The 19,439-nt window shown below is 31.4% G+C and overlaps 1 protein-coding gene across 2 annotated transcripts in view; it reads left to right on the top strand.

Moving 5' to 3' along the window:
• Positions 1-5,843: 5,843 nt before the first annotated feature.
• LOC111635185 (derlin-2-like) overlaps positions 5,844-19,439 on the top strand; it is a 36,598-nt gene continuing 23,002 nt past the window's right edge. The window contains exons 1-4 of one of the 2 annotated variants that reach the window (XM_023380078.1): positions 5,844-5,896; positions 5,993-6,195; positions 12,944-13,009; positions 17,311-17,478. In XM_023380078.1, coding sequence (XP_023235846.1) covers positions 6,100-6,195; positions 12,944-13,009; positions 17,311-17,478 — 330 coding nt within the window. In that variant the 5' untranslated portion in view covers positions 5,844-5,896; positions 5,993-6,099. The other variant, XM_023380077.1, reaches the window with a different exon arrangement.

Below are 19,439 nucleotides of genomic sequence, written 5' to 3'. Positions count from 1 at the left end.
TTCTTCACCGAAGTCAATGATTAATTAAGAAATTAAACTATCTTTTGTAATCATATATATACATATGTGTAGTAGGCTAATATCATTCGTTTGTTTACAGCATTTGATTTGAAATTTTCCTACCAATTAAGTATACTGGTAAATAACAATTATTTAAGATTTAATTGTTTGTTGAACAATAGTAAATACTGTATATATGTATGTATGTGTGTAGGTAGTGTTTTGTATCTGATTTTATGGTTGTTATGGGCTTTGCGACTTGAAATTGCATAATCAAAAGAAGTGATGACTCGTCTTTGGAAATAGCGGGTTCAGAAATCTATAGAGGGGTACAGAAAGGAAACAATGTCTTACAAATGTTTTTACTATCTGAGATACCCAACTTTATTCGGGAGAAACTCTCAGCTGCGCCTTGAGCATTCCCCCATTTAAGATAAAATAGAAACCTTTAGGTATTCTATTATCCAAATTTGAAAGTTCAAAAAACGAAATTTCTCAAAGATGAAGTCTAGTTATCTTTAATCCGTTAATTCCACAGAGTATAATACACAAGACAGCAAGTTCTCCAATTTCATTGGAAATCTCTAAGTCATTAATCCATTGAAACTAGATCATATAATATTAACTAATGTTTTGAACAAATTAATGTGCCTTTAAATATGTACTGTACATATAAATAAAACAAGTTAAATAATATATATTAAATGTATTATTAACTAAATAAGTTAAATGAGGTAATTAAGTTCGAATATTGGAGATCTGGTTATTCGAATTCGAGAAGTAATATTCGTCTATCGGTATTTCTACTTTTAACGGAAGCGATAGGTTTAACTTTGCAATTTTTCTTAATTATTACTTATATTTTTATCTCACTAATCTTTATAAATGAGCAAAGGAACGTATACAATCATAAAAAAATAAGAAAATGTATTAATTATTATGCCTTTTTGTCCTTTTTTTATCTATTTATAATTTATTTTGTATACTAGTACTTTCTATGTATTAACAGGACTTATTATACTGGAAAATTATGGATGCAGATATTTAGTCTTACAGTTCAAAAATAATGTTCTTTATTACAGGTGAACTAAATAAAGAACATTATTTTTGAACTGTAAGACTAAATATCTGCATCCATAATTTTCCAGTATAATAAGTCCTGTTAATACATAGAAAGTACTAGTATACAAAATAAATTATAAATAGATAAAAAAAGGACAAAAAGGCATAATAATTAATACATTTTCTTATTTTTTTATGATTGTATACGTTCCTTTGCTCATTTATAAAGATTAGTGAGATAAAAATATAAGTAATAATTAAGAAAAATTGCAAAGTTAAACCTATCGCTTCCGTTAAAAGTAGAAATACCGATAGACGAATATTACTTCTCGAATTCGAATAACCAGATCTCCAATATTCGAACTTAATTACCTCATTTAACTTATTTAGTTAATAATACATTTAATATATATTATTTAACTTGTTTTATTTATATGTACAGTACATATTTAAAGGCACATTAATTTGTTCAAAACATTAGTTAATATTATATGATCTAGTTTCAATGGATTAATGACTTAGAGATTTCCAATGAAATTGGAGAACTTGCTGTCTTGTGTATTATACTCTGTGGAATTAACGGATTAAAGATAACTAGACTTCATCTTTGAGAAATTTCGTTTTTTGAACTTTCAAATTTGGATAATAGAATACCTAAAGGTTTCTATTTTATCTTAAATGGGGGAATGCTCAAGGCGCAGCTGAGAGTTTCTCCCGAATAAANCCTAAGATTTCCATATCTGGTCTTGTCTTTCATCTATCTAACTCCGTTCTTGAGATTTAAGGAAAAGCAGACGGATAGACGACAGTGGGAATTTATAGGTCTACAATTTTTTTTTTTCAAATTTGCAGCGCAATGAGTAGTAATAGATTTGATAATCGGATATAATGGAGGATTGCAAGGATCACAATTCTCGAAAGTTTTCTCAATAGAAACTGTGATGTTTCGATCCAAAGTACAGCATTTTCTTCAAAAAGAGAAAACAAAAGAAAGAAATGATTTCGCAACTTAAACTTAAAATTAAAAACATTTGGGTAATTATAAGTACTTTTTATTAACACGTGCAAGATGATTGTATTACGGACGGTCCGATTAAACACATTTTATCATCATAAATGTTGTATAGTAAGTATAATGGTATCGAAACTCATCGGGACTTTGCACGTTTCATCAATTTTAAATAACCGACAGTAAACAAAATTATAATTACTTTTGTAGAATTTACTTATTTGATACGGAAATTTTTATATAGAAAATAGTAATAAGGATAAAGTTAGGCCAGTGTTAAATATAAGTTAAAACATAGAACTTACTCTGAGTTTCTTATTTGTATACGAATGCCGTATAAAGTCTATAAAGATTTGCGTAAAGAACACTATTTATAGTGTTTTCGAGATAAAATTTATAAAATTAAAGTATATTTGAGTTATCGAAGTGATTTTTTTTTAGTGGAAACTTTCAAGGACGGTGTCGACGGTCGCATATTAATCTATGGAAAACATCTGTCCAACGAGGAAAATAATTTATAAAACATCTGTCGACTGGTTCCTGGGAAAAATTACAATTTAAAAAGGAAATAATTCAAAGTGTAAATAACCGATTAATCGTGTTAATAAAGATTATTTCGTCTTTTACTAAAAATAGAGAGAATGTTTTATACTCTTATGTCACAACTCTTTTTAAACAAAATTCTTTTCAATATTAATATTTTGTGAAATATTTGTTATAAATTAAAAATTAAATTGAAGACAAAGTCTGTTAAAAAAGGCACCACCGTTTATTCACTTTCAATATTCCGGAATACAAACTTTTGACGACCGACCTTTAATTGTAGGCCAAAATTAAACTGTATTTTTAATTGGATATTTTTTCTTTGTTTTTAAGAGAAATTTTAATTTTGACAGAAGTTTTTTTTGTGTGTGATCTTAAAATTACTTTATTCTAAGTAGAAAATAAATTAATAAATATTATTATATTAAGTCTGTGGAGATTTAACGATTATTATTCAAAATCTCCTGTAACGGCGTGTCAAAATAGAAAATCTTTGTGAGACACGTGTACAAAAAAATACTTTTATCGACAACTAGAAACAAATCGTAATAAAAACTATCGTTTGTTCAACCACGGAGTGTCGATAATCTGTATAGGATCATGGGCAGAGGATTACATGATTAAAATTGAAGATTTCGTGTCATCTTACCGGTGGTAGTTCCGCACTGAGGCGATGTGAAAATATAAGTGCATTGGATTAACGAAGATCGTATGTCAATGATTCTTCTTCTTCTTCTTCTTTATGAGTGCCAGAGAGAAGAAGAAGAAGAAGAAGAAGAATCATAAAGAGGAATGGGTGAAAATCCTGGATGAGGCCGTCCTTGAAGGACCTTGCTCATCCAGGATTTTCAGCCATTCCTCTCTATCTTGAGCCTTCCTTCTCCAGCAGCTCACACCCATCCTTCTCAATGTCAACGATATAAAACAAAATTAAAGCAAATGTATGATCAAAATAGAACAAGCACTCCGTATTTATACCGTGATATCAGGAGAGATGATAATTTAATGGCATTTAAATTACTATTTCTAAAAATAATTTCATGTAATAAAAAGAATTTGACAGGTATGAAGTCTCGTGTGCATTGTAATATGGATATAATGATTACTTCCAGGATCGTCCAGAGCTTATACGAGATCCAGGGAGAGCCATTTTGACTCTTAGCGGGCTCCTTTAGCATTTTTATTTTCTTTCTTTGAAATACGGATGAAATACGTAGAATATTTTCGGAATTAAACATTAATTTATAAATTATTAATTTAAAACTTAGAATAATAATTTTTATTTTTAAAAACCAAATACAGTAGTCTACCGTATTTAAGATTAAGAAAAGGTAAATATCTGTCATTAATGGATAATGTTCTAATTATATGAAATATTAAGACATTCGTCATAAAAAGTCTTTATTATACATACAGATTATCTAGAAATGACTATAAAATCTACAGATATGTTAATAAAGAACTTAACCCAAATGGCCCACCAGTGACCAAGCGGTCTTCGTTCCCTGAACACTGGGAGTTCGGTTAGTGGGTTCTCGCCTCGCTCGGAAAGGCTGGCTAGGAGTTTTCCGGGTTTTCTCCACGTCTGTAACGCCTAAATAGGGGCCAGTTTCCCTTAAAAAGACCTCCCGGAAGGCATCACCCTAGGCAGATCGCCCAAGTGTTGCGTTGCCATAACTAAACAAACAAATTTAACCCAAATAAATTCTACACATTATCTGCAGACAGTTAAAGAAATCTCTGAAACATAGATACTAAAATATCTATTTCAGATCAATTCTGCAGAATATCTACAAGTAATGTGTGATATTTTGCATTCAGTTTTAAATTATGTATACATAATATCACGTGATCTCACTTGATGTCATATAGTAACTGGTATCAAATAAAAATATGCATATCTGAAACAATTTTAATAATTCTAATAGTAATTTCATCAACTGATATCATTGATAATGATGAAATTATATTTTTACATATTTTCACTATTCTTCACTGAAGCTAGGAAAGCTGATACCATTTTATTCCACTAAAACTCTATAAATTAATTTTGTTTTCCTTAAAAAAAAAAACGGGTTAAATAACATACAATTATAACACACGCATTTATCTATAAAATGTGTAAGCCACAGCCTTTAACTAATTTATAATTGCATGCAGATGTCAAACAACTCGTCGGCATTTTAAGTGCAATATGAAATGTAAATTGATGAACAAATTACACGAGAAAGAATAGGCACCTCACACACAGAATTACCACTCTACTCTACTTCTTTACTCTGAGGTTCGGATTGGATTGGATCGATGGTATAAGGAGATTTGCCAAGAAAGATGTGTTTCCTAGATAGACTTTATTGGTGAAAAATTCGCCCTCTATTTAGATGTTAGACATGCGATGAAAACCCGGAAAATTCAACGTATTCAGTCTGTCGGTCGGATGAAAACCGCGACCAACTACCAATGTTAGGTGATTTTATTCAATTTTATCCACTCGGTCACTATCACCCACTGGTGATCCCGCATGTTCAGAAACTTGCGAGTTATAACGTCAAGTGTAAACTATAGTGTTTAAATAATCAGTGGCGACATAAGAGTTAGCGCCGCAATATCTAGTTCAGCAATCGGCAACCGGTGATCCGTGGACGGACCACAATCCGAAAAATTCCTGGGGACTTTTTCGGTCCGGATTCGAACTCGGGTCCCCTAGAGCGGGAGGCTGCTACCGTTGACCGCTCGGAAATCAGACTGATTTACGTGAGTGCTATTATCCGACACTCACGGGAATCACGATTCGAATTCTCAAAGTTTTTCACAATTAAGAATAAGACAGCCGGATGACCAATGGGTTCGATTAAAAAGACTCATTTAATGTTCATCGGTCAGAAAGAGGAAAACTTCGGGGCTCTTTTACAGAAATCACAATACGCTTCCATCTCGCCACCTCGTAGAGAATTAATAATATTTCACTAAATTAATAATCAACTTTTTACTAGATACGACTAATTTATCTCTACTAAATTTAATATCGACGCGATGATAATTTTACAACAAAATTAATATTATTTATTTAATTTTGTCTTTCGGAAGAATCGCAACTTAGAGAAAATAAACACGTAGTACAAAATAACAAAATGCTCCGAAATTCTTTAAATTGTAACATATTAATTTTTAAAAATAATTAATAATCATTAAAATAAAATAAATGATTAATTAAATAATATATAACAAAAAAATATTTTAATTGGATTTATAAAATATTTCATAGATGGCGGGAAATCGACGGTGGGTATAAATATTGAGTTTTTTTTCCTTTATTTTTTAACTTAATAATATTAGTGATTTTTAAGAGTTATTAAATGACGTGTTATTTTATAATAGGTCGGAGTGACGTTTACACGGTGATGACAAGTTAGTTAGATATCTGTATTAGCCGTAGAAGAAGATTGTTTGTCGACCGAGGTTATGTGAATTTGCGAAGAGTAAAAATGGAAGCCTATCAGACCTTTCAGCAGGAATATTTACAAATTCCTATCATAACCCGATCGTATACGACGGCTTGTGTCTTAACAACGGTTGCTGTGGTACGCTTTATTTACTTTCGTTCTTTTCCTCTTTAACTAACCGACACACGTTGCTCTTTAGCCGTAGCTGATTTGTGAGACCGTCGAGAAACTCGTTTGTGTGACGATGATGACATTTCGCTTAATGGGACGTGCTTTCGCTTATAAAATAATAATATCGTTGGTTAAACTTTACCTACGTGCACCGTCATGGTTGCACAGTGGTGACCCACGTTCTAACCTAACCTAACCTATTCTAATAAATTACCAACTTATTGGTAATTTAATAGAATAGATTAGGTTAGAACGTTTGGTAATTTATTAGAATAGGTGGTTAAATTCTACCATTGAACCCAGGTACCTAGGTTCAATGGTGGTGCTTCGGTTAAGTTAGATTAGATTAACTATATTTTTAGTAGACGTTTCCTTTTTTTCTTTTGTTCAAGAACTACAGTGAATCAATAACTAGTGACGTTAAATGCTCGGCAGCCTGCCGGTGGCTCCCCTCCGGGAGGAGTCCCCGTCGGGAGCATGAACGGTCGGAAGCGCAGCCATTGGGACTACCTAGAACCTAGGTAGACTTTGACTGAATAGGTTAGATTAGAATGTGGGTTCCCACTGTGCAGCCATGATGGTGCACAAATGTAAAGTTTGACCTTATTGTTATTTAAGTTTAAAAAATACGATTGTGGTGTGTGAAATCTGATCTCCTTTGAGATCATTATCCGTGTGTTGAGTTTATTATTTAGTCGTCCCGGTAGTGAGGAAGTTTCGTTTTTTGGATTTGTCAGATCTCCGTGGTCTGACACTCCACATCCTTCCCTTTGAAATTCCCTTTGAAATTTTTGCTTGATTTTTCGAAATCTTTGAATCCAACTCGGTCGTCCAGTCCGGTTTGTAGTTCCTCCTACTGGAGCCATTTGATTTTTTGTGCAGACACTTGTTGTGGCCTTTCTGCGGTTGCATTAAATAATTTGATGCGTTGCGTTTGCTTTCTTATGATTGTGTTCTCGTCAAAAGACATTAAGAAAGTCGTTTCTACTTGCGGAACTATGCCAGTGTCCAAAGCTGCCAGTGTAAACCCATGTAAAATCGATACCATAAATCTTAAGCGACCTAGACTTACATTCTTGAGTCGGTGAAGGACCGTCCCGTTCTGCCGGTGTTGTGCAGACGAGGCACGGTGATGGCCTGTCTGTGTTGCGAAATATATGCTTGGTATGTAAGGTGGAATTGTTTTCAGCTGCTTGGACTGTTTATGATGAAGTGTTTCTCATTAGCTTTATGGTAGTCTGGTTGATTAATTGAAATTGAGACCTTTTGTTTCTGCATTTTCACTATGTATGTTGGTATGTGTTGCTTTGATTTTTGATATGGGTGTATGATCTAAAGTGCTAAATGAAAAGCTTGGTAATTTGTTAGTTTTTAAATTTTTTTGTTTCATTAATTAAAGGTTGATGATGCATAAGATCCTAAATAAGTTTAGGTAACATTTGGAAATAAACTGACAAAAGTGCGTAGAGAAAAATATTTGAAATATTATTTGATGTTACTGGAATTTGCATTTTGACAGATCTTTCCAATGACTTTTCTTACTTTAATTAGAGATGTATATAAAACAGTGAATAAACTTAAAACTTTTTTCTTTTTTTACAGTGAATCATAAGCATATTGGAATGTATCCTTGATTATTGTCAATAAATTAATATGCTCAAGTTTCCAGAAAAATCTGTTTAATGTAGACCGGTCTTTCCAATGGGGCCGGTATTAATTAATTCTTTAGGCATTGATGATAATTTGAGAGGGATGGTCAATAAAACTTTGGGAATATAAAAAATTTATTTAAAACTATTAAAAATTTTACATAATTTCTTTTTGCTCTCAAATAAATTTAGGAAGATGCTTTTTAAAAATATATAGGAATGTTGCATATACAGTATAGTATATTTATATTAATAAACCAAACACACCTGATTTGTATTTGCCGAGTTATTTTCTTTATTCGAACATTTTCGAAAAGAAAATAACTCGGCAAATACAAATCAGGTGTGTTTGGTTTATTAATATAAATAGCTAGTATTGCTGAGAAGGTAGATAGACAGTATAGTATATATGAGGTGAGTCAAAAGTCTCTTGCATCCATTTAATTTTGAAACTATTGAAAATATATTTTGTTAATGGAGTTATAAAGGAAGTCATGTATAGAGAATTGAGTGGGTTGGGTTTTTGGTTGACCTTGAAAATTGCTTTCAAGGTCACTCATGTTGTAACTTTTTAATGACCAGAGATAAAGTAAAAGTTCCAATGACAAAATGAAAGAACATCCTTTAATTAGTCTAAAGCAATTTTCCAGATTCAAATAAATACATTCAGGACTGCATAATTTGTAACTTTAAACGTATGAGGAGTGACAGTGATTTTATTTTATGTGACCTTGAAAAGTCTCAAACCTCAGATTGGACTGGAGATTGGTCATGAGACTGGAGGAACAATTCTTGAACATTTTTCTGTAGTAATAGTTTCTGCAGAAACTATTACTACAGGTGATATAATAAAGAAATTTTGTTCTTTCCTGAACTAACTCTCATTGCTGTGTCAATCTTTAAACACCAGTATTAAGTCCTATTAATAAGTAAAGTACAAGTAGACAATTAACAATAACATTAGAATTTAAAAGGACAGTAAGGCTTTTACAATTACAAATTTTTCTTGTCTGTTTTAGTTAATCCTGGATCCAATATGAGTTGTGTAATTTCTTCTGCAGAACCTTTAATTTCAGTCAAAATTCATTTGACTGAAATTTGATCATTCAGGAATAAAGTTTTGCCAAACAGCTCTCATGTTGTTGCAATTTCTCTCCACACTTTGTTAATGTTTTCAAGAGTGTTTTTTTTTACTAAAATTTTCCCCAAATTTTATTATTTTTCTATTGTTTTTTCAATTAATAAACATGTATATTGAAGAGCCTTAATTGAATTCTAATGAGATTTAATTTGAAATAAAACTTTGGACTAACAGTTTTGATCTACAAATAAAGGTCTTCTTCAGGTTCATATATTTGATGGTAGAATGCTTGAATAGAACAATCAAATAGATTGTTCTATTCAAGCATTAAATTAAATTTTGCTAGAATTCAATAGATGTTCTTTGATCAATGTATTTATTGTTATAATATTCCAGTATACTAATTGATATTGTAACTCCATTGTTTTTCAATTGCCTGGCTAAAAGTCTTCATAGGTAATACACTTTAAGTGTTGAAATAACTTCTTTAGTTCATTAGCTGGAGTAATGAAGTCCTAATGGACAGTAAAAAATGGCTTTAATGTTTTGATAGAAATTATTAGGGTTTGTTGAATGACTAGAAATTGTATCTAAAATTTTAAAAAATTATAAATTAAAGAATAACTATTTGAGAACTTTTGATAAGTTTCAATATATTACAAATAAGCATTATTAAAACCCTTCATTATTTTGAATTGGTCACAGAAAATGATTTTTTGGATCTGTATGTATTAAGTGAAAAAAAATTGGATTGTTTACCAAAATGTATTGTCTTGTAAACTTCACCAATATTCTGTATTTGAGCTAAAAAAAGAATAAATGAAAACTTTTATTTGTTGCAATAAACTTCAATAACTTGAATTTTTGGAACAATAATTGGTATTTTTGTATCAAATCAGGAATTGCATTAACTTGAGAACTGTGTTAATTGAAACTACAATAAACAAGGTCTCCCCATACTAATTTTATTTATTTAAAACAATTCTAGTTTTATGTCAATTCAAGAATACTGAAAATAATTTAACAGTCTCTGTGAGTTAATTTCTTCTAAAAATTCCGTTTTCTTGACCACTCTTTAATATATTAAAAATTAGGAAATTAACATTTAATAAGATGTATACATTTAGTTCGACGATACATCTTTGACTTTTTCATCAGTTCTGCTATAAAGAGGATGATTCAAAATGTCTTAGACCAGTGTTTCTCAACCTCTAACGAATCGTCACCCCCTTTAACGTAGTATCGCCCCTTCAATAAAACCGTTATGCAGTATCGCCCCCTTTACTATAAATTCCGATGCCGAGGGCCAAGGCTAATGCCAAATTCGTACTGCATTGAATAGACTAGTGACTAGTATAATGTTATTTGTTTAATTATTGTACGTTATAACGAATAAAATATCTAATTATTCTTAATATAATGTTTTACTATATCGCCCTCAAAATATAAATTGTTACTAATCGCCCCCTCAACATGGAAAAACACCCACATGGGGGTGATATTGCCCCCGTTGAGAAACACTGTCTTAGACAAACTTCAAAGGTAGGTCAGGAATTCAAAAACAAACCATTTTTTCNCTTTAGATTCTCCTCATTTAAATTTAAATTATACATTTAATTAATGGTCAAACTAAAATCAAAAAATCAAAAAATGTTGGCAGCTAAGATTTAATTTTTTTTAATGCCTTATTAATGCCAATAGAACAGTGATCTTAAACTTTTATCTCATTATTTTAAGAATAGCTTATTAGATTTTAATTTAAGCATATTTTGTTGTCAATTATTATAACATTTTGTTTTTTTTTCTTTCTTTTTGCTAATGGTAATATTTGTATTTGAATATTTTATTTATTATAGTGTTACTTATATTGAATTATATTTACCACCAATTTAGGATACTACTTGGTGTACTAATACATTAGGGTAGATTGAAAACTTTTTGTATTAGTGTTTACTTAGAAAGATACAATTTTTAATTAAATTAATGCTATTAATCAGTTTACTCTTCTAATCTTTTTATGAAAAGTTCAATAAAGTATTTAAAGAAATACTTTATTGAATGTGATTGTAATTTGTGAATCTATGGATATTTATGTATTTGTTATCATAGTTATTAATCATATCACATTTTTTGTACCATGTAATGAAAATAAAATACTTAAATTTATTTATTTTTTTTGTTGATTTTTTTGTCCAATGGCGAGATTATTATTAATCATCAAAGACAAGTCTGTCCAAAAGGGACCACCATTTATTTTGTATTCCAGACTTTACACATACACATGGTGACAGGCCTTCCTTTTTAGGCTTCATGTCGCCAGAGGTAAAAAAAAAGCCCTTTAAAAACACAAACATCCAATTAAAAGGAATTGGTGATACACAGACGTCTTACTCTTCATCCATCTGTCCAATGGGGTGGTTCTGCTTTATATCTACTAAAACAAGCACTGGAATATGTAGATTTTTTGAAGCTGTCCCCCTGGCGATGGTACGTTTAAAATCTCTTTTTGTTGATTTTTCCGTCCGATGGCGAGATTATTATTAATCATCGAAGACAAGTCTGTCCAAAAGGGACCACCATTTATTTTGTATTCCAGACTTTACACATACATAGATTCCTTTTAATTGGATATTTGTGTTTTTTAAAGGGCTTTTTTTACCTCTGGCGACATGAAGCTTAAAAAGGAAGGCCTGTCGCCATAGAAGTGTATGTGTAAAGTCTGGAATACAAAATAAATGGTGGTTCCTTTTGGACAGACTTGTCTTCGATGATTAAGCTTAAATTTATTTTATTATAATGTTATAACATTTTAACATTAATTTGTTATCTCATTGCATAACTAAGTTAAATCTTTCAGTTGAATGTAATATTATGACAGCATATTATTTATTTATAGTATTATTTAGCAGCATATTATTGTATAAATACCTGTTTTGTAACATATATCTGTTCAGTTTGAGTATATAAACAAATATATTTGTATGAATAACAGAAATCACAAGTTATGTTATAAATTTTTGCTTATACATTAGAATGTGCTTATTGTAATCAGGGATATTGTTATGTGAATTCTTACAACATTAGAGGACTGATATCTCATAACATGTAAGTTAAAATACACTTATGAAACCATGCTTATTGTAATCAGATTTTCAGTTATAGGACTATGGTTTTTCAGATTGATAAGCATTTTTAAGTTGTCTTTTACCACGACCACCATATGGCTACTAATGTGCAATCATTATTCAATTCAAACTATTGCAGTAATTGAAAAAACCAAAACAAGATAGACACAACCATAGAGGAATCTTAAACTATTTCCAGTAAGCATTTAATATGAGAAAATTCTGAATATCATTTTTGATCTGCTTAGGAGATATTTGTCAGATCAGAATATTCCAAAAAGCATTTCATAAGCAGATCAAAACTGTTAGTGAGAATTTTTTCATATTAAATGCTTTCTGGAAATAGCTTAAGTTTCCTCTGTGGTGGTGTCCATTTTGTTATTCAGTTATCAGTCTTAACTAGTGCTTTAAATGTTAAAATATTAATTGTTTTAATTAATTGTTCCCAGTTTAAATTGCTGCTGCCATTTCTTCTTTATTTATATGCTTGCTAGTTTTAAATACACAATTGCAAAGAAATGAGTAGACAAACAGCACCAAATTAATTACTATTAATTATAATTAATTATTTATAATGATAAATTTGTCTAAACTGATAGTGATAACAGTCAGTTTAGACAAGTTTATCAGTATAGACAAAGTTCCAAAATGAATACAAAATAAATGGATATATAAAGATACAATGCTTTTAAGCTAAATTGTATATGTATGTCGTCTTGGTGGAAATGATGAAAAATATAAATTGATATAGAAAAAATTTTCAGTAAATAAGATTCTTTTTTTAATTTGGTTTTTAAAATGAATAATAATGTTAATAATAAAAATATATATTAATTTATTACTTAATATTTATTTTATAGCAACTGGATTTAATAACACCATTTCAACTTTATTTCAATCCTGAAGCTGTTATTAAGAAATATCAGGTAGGGAAATATTATTTAAATTTGATTTTCACTACAATATACATACAAGGTCTGTTCAAAAAGTATCAGACCTTTGGTCGGCAAAAATAAATTTATTGACTTTGAGGTACAAAACCCTAATCCCCTTCAAAGTAGTCTCCTTGGTAATGTATACACTTCTCCCAGCGTTCCTGCCATTGCTGGAAACACTGCTGGAACGCATCTTTTGGAATGGTCATCAGCCGGTCCGTCGCATTTCGCATGATGTCTTCTCTCGACTAAATTTGGGTTCCTTTTAGCGGCATTTTCAGCTTGAGAAATAGCCAAAGGTCACACGGAGCCATGTGGAGAGAGTACGGAGCGTGACGAACCACAGGAGTATTGTGTTTGGCGACGAAAGCCCGAATCAGATGCGCAGAATGGGCGGATGCGTTATCACGATGGAGCTGCCAAGTTTTGATCGACCACAGATCCGGTCGTTTGCGTCGCACTGTATCGGAAAGACGACGAAGGACCTCCTGGTAGTACTCCTTTGCGATGGTTTGGCCTTGTGGTGCGTACTCACGACACACCACCCCACGAGAGTCGAAAAAACTGTCAACATGACCTTTGATATTGCTGCGGACCTGCCGCGCTTTTTTTGGCCTCGAGGATCGTCCCCGAAAGCCTGCTGAATCTTGCGAATGGTTTACACTCGGGTATCGCCAAGGTTTTTGGCAAAATTTGATGTAATATCGCTGCTCACGTTGTTCAGTCATTTTCCAGCTTAGTGAAATCCGACGAGAGCACACTACATGACCTCACTCATACGCCGATTGCCAACGACTGACGCTTCCTGCAGGCGGGAAAAAATTCAGGGCTGTGCATGACTGTCCCCTCCACAACTCCATCGAAGGAAGCCTCTCTTGCATCATTGGTTTACGCAGAAAAAAAAAGGTCCGATACTTTTTGAACAGACCTTGTATAAATAATTTATAAAATTAAAATTTTAGTAATCAGCAGAAGTTTTTCATATTAGTCATTTTTTAATGTCTGAAAACTATATCCAGAGTTTTAGAATTACTTTACTAAAGTTTTTATTATCTACTGAATTTAAAATTTAGATTGATAAAATAAAAATTAAACTTTAGTAAACTATTTTCTTATATTATAACATTATTTCAAAATTAATTTTATTTCATAACTGAATTTCTTTGATGTTGTATATTAATTGTGCCAATAATTACCAAAAGTAATTTTTGGCATAAAAACTAGCTTTTATTTTTAAATTTCATTTATATATTTTTAGCTTTATAAAGAAGTTGTATTGTTTTAACATATGTTCACTTTATAACATACCAAAATATTTTCATCACATTTTATATTTAATTTATTTCTTAATTAATAAAAAGTTATAATTTATAAACATTTTATCACCTTTAATTTTCATGTATTTAATTTGTTTTTATTTGTATGGCTATTTGTTTTCCTAGCAAGAATCTGGGTTTATTCTGCTATTCCTAATCAATTTTATTCTGTCATTAATACTAATATATTTTTTTTGTAGATATAATATGTACAAATTTTTCTTGTTAAGATGGCAATAAAATAGTCTATATGAGACTTATCTGTTACTGAGCTTCAAAGTAAAGTGATGCAGCAAATGCAATAAAATAGCCAATATATTTAAATAAGTATTAACACTGGAACATTAAAGATACTTGCTAAAGACTGGATTTTACAGATCTCCAAGACTTAAATTTCTAATGTGCTCGCAAAGACCATGCAAGATGCATGATTTCAGTAAACACAGTATAAACAATCTTCATAGATCTGTGATTTCAATTATCAAATCAATGAAATTGTTTGATAGATCAATTTTAGATCAGAAAAGTAAAAAGTTATAATGATTTTAAAAGTTAATTTGAAATGCATTGATAAAATAAATTAAATTTTGTTCAAAAAGGAGAAAAAATAATATAAATATATAAACAAACACTCTTGTTACACTTTTAACTCCCGCAATAATTAATTTTATTTGTGGGAAATGTTTAGTCTTAAATTTAATGGCCATTGTCAGGCTATAAAAAAGGAAAACAACAACAAAATTCTTAATCCAGTAGAACAAACTTCAGAATGTCAGTTCAAATTGAATCAATATTCAAACTTTAGAAAACTTCAATTAGTATTTTTGGAATTGTGATAATATCTTTACAGTTGTCTTAATGATGTTATTTTAAAATTTTTCCTGATAGGGCTTATAAAAATTAATCCAACCAAAATAGAAAAAAAACTTCAACCGATTTTCATATACATCATGGTATTTCGTAACATTCTATCCAAGCAAACAAGACAATTACAGTGTCTTCTGAATTTCTGGATTTACCTTTTGAGAGGCAACTGGCAGCTCTAATTCCTATAATGGCTCAAGAGTCTAATGTTGTATATTGGTCTGATGAGCTTAGCATCCTTCATATCTATTTCCACTTACTGTTCTCATGTGTAAGCAGCTAGTGCTGTAGTTACTTTGGCATTGTAGACTCATTCTCCTTGAGTCTAGTTTTGAGGGAATGGGCAGTAGCTCCTGTATATTCCATCTGTTGAATTATTTGGTCCTATAACTAGTATGAGGTACACACACTTCCAGTAAGCACATTGGGTCCTGTGGTTTATTTTCATTCTTCAAGAGTTTAAATACTGTAGGACTTCTTTTCTAATACACTTCATCTCCTGTAGATTTGGCTATTTCTTTGAAAATGTTTTTCAAGCTTTGGTTGTAACTTATAATTTTATATTCCTACAACTGATTATTATGCTTGATGACATTGTTACTACTATGCTCTGAAATTTAACTTTCTGTTACCTTTTGGGAGTACCCATTAGACTCTTGAGACCATTAGAGGAATTAGAGATCTGTAAGTTCTCTCTCAAAGATAAATCCATAAATTATAAAGATATGGGAACAGTCTCATTTGCTTGGAGTACATATTATGAAATACTGTGGTGTATGTGAAAATTGGTTGATGTTTTTTCTCATTAAGCTCTGTGCACATTACATCTCTCCTTTTGGTTGCATTAAGTATTTGCACAATTTTGAATTACTAATAGGAATTTGAATAATTAATCAAATCTAGATATATGTAGTATTCCATTCTCGTGAGAATTTTAATAAGAAGAATATAATTTTAGAATTTTGGTTAGTTTAAAAATTCTTAGATATTTTCAAATTGTTAATCAAAATTTTATTTATAATTCATCTTATAAAAAGTTTGATAATTAGTATAGAGATAATTGTTGTTTTCATTAACCTGCCATTACTCAAGGGTGAGTGCTGCACTCACTTTCATTTTTAAACTCTTGTAACTCAGGATTATTGGAAGTTATGTGGCCAAACTCTTTTCTACCTTTCTACCAGAGTATCTCCTTCAACAAGATACCAGAATTGGAACTAAGTCATTGCTAACACTTTCAGTGCTGCTTTTGTTTCATTTGTGTTGACAAGTTAGTGCAGCTCACACCTGCAAGTAATATTGTCTTTTTTTTACATTCAAAGTAGTATGATTCTAATTGTGAAGTACATATATACAATATCACTATCATAAAATGTCATGAAATGTTCCTGAAATGGCTTGATGAGGAGTCTGAGGAAATAGACTCCTTCCTGCAGACAATGAGAGGTGAGGATCTCCATATGAAAATCCTGGAAGTGTTGAAGAAGAAACCAGATCTTTTTACAGCCAACATCAAGAGGAAAGTGTGCGTATTGCCCAAAAAAGAACAATAGAAAAACAGCATCTAAGAGTGTAACATGTAGCCTACTGCACTGATCTGCAGATAACACATAACAGTCTGCAAATAATGCCATTTTAGAAATCCAGACTAAACAGATTCAGAACTTGAATAGAAATTATAATTAAGTTGAAGAATCATTTCAGATATTGTATTTGTTTTTATAGATCTGATTAGATATCAATTTTCTGTTTCTCTATCAAAAATATTTTAACATATTCTAGAAGGTAAAGTAAAATAAACATTTAAAATGTGTATTATTCATAACTAAACTTCCTGATCTTAGTAAAATTTCTGAAGACAAATCATTAAGAATACAAAAATATGTAGGGTGAGAATTGCGCTCACTCTCGAGTAACAGTATTACAAATCCAACCATGAGGAGTGCTGGGTTAACTTAAATTGATAGCAGAAAAATTAGCAAGTTGTAATTGTTTACTTGGTTCATAATTTTGTTTTACAATTGACACATTTAATTTCTGTAAAGATTTTTTTTTATAAAAAAATTTATTTAATAATCAATTTAATTGTAGTATGCAATTTTTTTTCTTTAGATATGGAGATTATTCACAACATTCCTGTTTTTTGGAACGTTTGGTTTTAATTTTCTCTTCAACATTATATTCACACATCGCTATTGCCGGATGCTTGAAGAAGGCACATTCAGAGGACGCACGGCAGATTTCTTTTTTATGTTTGTGTTTGGAGGAACTCTTATGATAATATCCTTTGCAAAAATTAATTTGATGTTTATAAATTTTTTATAATTGAATTTTTAATTACTTTGTACTTCAAATATATATTTATGAAAACCATTTAATACGAGGCATGTCTGGAAAGTAAGTACTGTTTTGGAAAAACTCGCATAAAAAATCTTTTTGAAAACAAAATTTATTTTTATGTGGAAGAGCATGTCGGAAACTATTTTTCTACATAGTTACCACCATTGTTCAGACATCTGTCATATTGGGAAACCAACTTGTCTATACCTTCTTCAAGAAAGATGTTGCCAGTGAAGACAGCAGTGCTGAACATCGGTTGTTGTGTGGTCATTGCTGGCAAAGCGCCTCCCTCCAAAATCGCTTCAAGTTCAAGAACAAATGGTAGTCTGCAGGTGTGAGGTTGGAGCTGTATGGCAGGTGATCGAACTGCTCCCAACCGAATTGTTGAATAAGGTTTTGAGTGACACCAGCAGTATGGGGACATGTGTTGTCATGAAGCAACATAATGCCTTTACTGAGACTTCCATGCCTTTTGTTTTGAATTGCACGGCGAAGTTTTCACAATGTTTCACAGTATCGTTCTGCATTGATGGTTTCACCTCTGGGAAGGAACTCAACAAGCAGAATGCCCTGTCTGTCCCAGAACACAGTGCTCATGATTTTTCGTGCTGACAACTTTGTTTTGAATTTGTGTCTTGTTGGGGACCATGAGTGCCTCCACTCCATTGACTGTTGTTTTGATTCTGGAGTGACATGACAAACCCAAGTTTCATCACTGGTAACAATTTTGTTTAGGAAATCATTACCCTCTTCACTGTATTGGGTAAGAAATGTCAAAGCACTTCCAAGTCGCTTCATTTTGTGGACATCTGTAAGCATTTTGGGAACCCAACGGAACACAATTTGCAATAATTTAAGTGATTTGTGACAATCTCATGCAAAACAGTTTTTGAAATTTGTGGAAACTTTGTCACCAAGCAATCTTATTGTGAACCGTCTGTTTTCAAGAATTTTCTCATTCACTTTTGCAACCAAACCATCATTGACAACAGGAGGCTGGCCACTCCGTGCTTTGTCATAAACATTGGTGCATCCAGCATTGAATTGTCAAACCCACTTTCTCACCATTCCATCACTCATTACATTTTCACCATAAATCAAGTTGACAATGAATTTCAACTGGCTTAACATTCTTTGCATTCAAAAACCATATTACAGAATGCACTTCAGTTAGCAGGATCGGCAATCGTCGTAAACATTTTGAATGCTCACTAACATATGGAAAAACAACACAATCTGGCTGTAATGGTGTCATTGGACTGATGATCAACCAGAGACACTTGTGCACAGGCACTGAACTGCGATACTACCGCTGCAGTGGTGGTAGAACGAAACAGTACTTATTTCCGGACATGCCTCATACTAATCAATTATAAGTAATGATTTTTTTATATTTAGCCACTTCATATTGTCAAAATATCAATTACTATTTGTTTAAGTTTCAATAATATGTAACAGCTGTTTTATTTAAAATACATTGGCTAGCAAAATTCTACAATGTTTTAAAGAATTTAGTAATTTGTGTATTATTATGTATAAATGATATATTAGATGTATTATTATTATTTGACAATGCTCTTAGTATTTCTCTTTTGTAAATAATTTAAGATCTAACATAACTAAACACCAACGATATGCCGAAAATCTATCGGGCTAGTATTAGGCTAATTACTAAATAAATTACGTAACGAATTTGTCTCTAGAGGTAGGCGTTAGGCACCTATCTCTAGAGACATGAATGTGTCCCCAGCCGGCGTTGTAATAACCGTCGATGGTTATATAGTTAGCTTATATACACTGGAAGAGGAGATCGGACTGGAGGTCTGGATAGCATAACTGGCAATGCATCTGCACGGTAAGCAGGAGTTGTGGGTTCGAGTCTTGCTCCAGGCCGATTTTTT

This window comes from Centruroides sculpturatus, unplaced genomic scaffold, assembly GCF_000671375.1.
Source record: "Centruroides sculpturatus isolate CEXI.00-Female unplaced genomic scaffold, Cexi_2.0 scaffold905, whole genome shotgun sequence".
Classification (NCBI taxonomy): Eukaryota; Metazoa; Arthropoda; class Arachnida; order Scorpiones; family Buthidae; genus Centruroides; species Centruroides sculpturatus.
This window is presented reverse-complemented; position numbering and strand designations above follow the sequence as displayed.